This window comes from Myotis lucifugus, unplaced genomic scaffold (assembly GCF_000147115.1).
Source record: "Myotis lucifugus unplaced genomic scaffold, Myoluc2.0 scaffold_706, whole genome shotgun sequence".
NCBI classification, from domain to species: Eukaryota; Metazoa; Chordata; class Mammalia; order Chiroptera; family Vespertilionidae; genus Myotis; species Myotis lucifugus.
Genome location: NW_005871754.1, coordinates 272148 through 274611, shown reverse-complemented (window position 1 = coordinate 274611; position 2464 = coordinate 272148). Strand labels below are relative to the sequence as shown.

Genomic DNA, 2464 nt, shown 5'->3' with positions numbered 1-2464 from the left:
CATCTATAATTGTGCAATATATTTTGCATATATCTTATGAGATGATGAACAAGCGAAAATTACTAATTGGGAATATCACATTATTAACAATCCATGTAGCAAACTTGACCTAGTTTACATATTAACCACACTGTACATGACAACAGAATGCATATTCTATTAAAATTAAATGGAGATGTTGACTATTCAGTAATTTTAGGAGATATATTTCCCTGTGCTCCTGACTGCAACCAGAGGATTTAGTGATTGCTACTTTAAGAACTTAATCCTCTTGACACACATCTCTAAGGCCTGTTTTATATCTCTGTTCCTCAGGCTGTAGATGAAGGGGTTCAGCATGGGGGTAACTACCATGTACATCACCGAAGCAATTATGTCTTTGGAACCCCATGATGAGGAGAAAAAGTAAACACCTGTAGCTGTCCCGTAGTATAAAGACACCACAGAGAGATGGGAGCCACAGGTAGAAAAGGCTTTATAGAGTCTCTTAGTGGAGGGGACCCTGAGGATGATGGTCCCTATACGGATATAGGAGCCCAAAATAACACCAATACACAAAAAGGAAATCATTCCTCCAACAGTGTATATGACCAGCCCATTGAGGAAGGTGTCTGAACAGCTCAGCTTCAGGAGTGCAGCGAGGTCACAGAAGAAGTGGATGATGGCATTGTCCGCACAGAAAGACAGTCGGACCAAGAGGAGGGTGTGCAGAAGGGCATATCCACAGGAAATAACCCAGGAGCCAGCCACCAGCAGCAGACACAGCCTCTCCCTCATGATAGTGGTGTAGTGCAGAGGGTGACAGATGGCTACATACCTGTCATATGCCATCACAGCCAGAAGAAAATTGTCAAGACCACCAAAAAGCAAGAAAAAATACAACTGAGAAATACATCCCACACGGTAGATGGATTGTTGCCGAGTCCTCATGTTCCTGAGCATCTTAGGGACAGTGACAGAGGAGAGAGAAATATCAGAGAAGGCCAAGTGGCTGAGGAACAAGTACATGGGCGTGTGCAGGCGAGAGTCCAGCCTGATGAGCAGGATGATGAGCAGGTTGCCCAGCACCGTGGTCAGGTACATGCCCAGGAACAGGGTGAAGAACAAACCCTGCTGCCCTGGCGGGATGGGGAGCCCCAGGAGGAGGAACTGGGACACGCTGCTGTGGTTCTCAGGCCTCATGCTGCTCTTCTGTCTGCTGGGGATGAAGAAGGCTTGGGAGTCTCAGGAACCTAGAAAGGATGAACAGGACATCTAATTTCATACTGTCATTATTGGGAAAACCATTCATTTTTTAATACTTTCATATTAATTTCTCACACCTGTGGAAGTATGCCTCTTCCCTCTCTCCCAGTCTGGCTCCAGGAAAACATTGAACCTCCAAAGTAGTCACAAGACCTCATCACATAGAAGTAAGAGGGGTTCACTGTTTGTTCAATTATTACTTTTAACATCACATCTGTGTCGGAACCTCTACTAAGGACTGCAGTGCAGCAGTGAGCAAGAAAAGCAAGGTGCCCACCTCTATGAGGTTACATCTTGGTGAACATGGAGGGATCATTTCTACACCAGGCCAGAGCCTAACCATAATGATTCACTGTGGCAGGAATGGAAGGTGAGCCCCTGAAAACTGGTGTCAGTTGTTTCTGCCTGAAAGTAACGTGAGACTCCAGTGCTGAGTGGGTGTTGTTGGAGCATTGTCAGACCTCCTGTGAACCTGCCGGCTCCCATTTACCCTCAGCTGTAAACTCAGGGACACTCTGGAAATGGGTGGCCATTGAAAGCCACTGAGGCCAGAATATCTTCAAAACCACAATAGTCCACAAAGTATCTTTCATAATAATGCTGAACATTTAGATGAACATTTTGGTACCAGGCTAAGGACTTTACCTACATTTCCCAATTAAATCCACACATCAGCCTTACATTCCCAGATTTTAAAACCTCTTCATAGCTGCTCTAAGGATTTGCATTCTTTGACCAATTTTAGTTTTTACGAAATAGAAACATAAATGACACAAATTCTGTAGGCACACAGCAGTAGAGCAGGGACAGAATGGCGCACAAATACATGTGTGTATATTAGTATCTATTACATATGTGACATGTAATGTTAACTTGATATGTATGTATTACCATTTTCTATAAATTAAAAATCACCAAGTGTTAGCTACTTCATGGGGTTCAGTCTAATATGTCTTTGTGATCAGAAACCATGCTCTTAAATGTTACACAGGGAAACTTCCCTTTTCTTGCTTAGGAGCCAAACACATATATTATTTTAGAGCTGTGAGGACCAGAGTTGTGCAAAATTATTTATTCCCGCCGAAACCCGGTTTGGCTCGGTGGATAGAGCGTCGGCTTGTGGACTCAAGGGTCCCGGGGTTCAATTCCGGTAAAGGGCATTGTACCTGGGTTGCGGGCACATCCTCAGGTGGGGGGATGTGGCAGGAGGCAGCTGATC

General features: G+C 44.4%; 1 protein-coding gene across 1 annotated transcript; it reads right to left on the bottom strand.

Moving 5' to 3' along the window:
* Window positions 1–249: 249 nt before the first annotated feature.
* Window positions 250–1182, bottom strand: LOC102425833 (olfactory receptor 1J4-like). The gene has a single exon (XM_014447751.2). It carries the CDS (start codon window positions 1180–1182, stop codon window positions 250–252), a length of 933 nt encoding a protein of 310 aa, XP_014303237.1.
* Between the last annotated feature and the right edge of the window lie 1282 nt (window positions 1183–2464).

Excerpts from the sequence above, each read along its gene's own strand:
- LOC102425833 (XM_014447751.2), bottom strand. The coding sequence starts at position 1,182 with ATGAGGCCTGAGAACCACAGCAGCGTGTCCCAGTTCCTCCTCCTGGGG.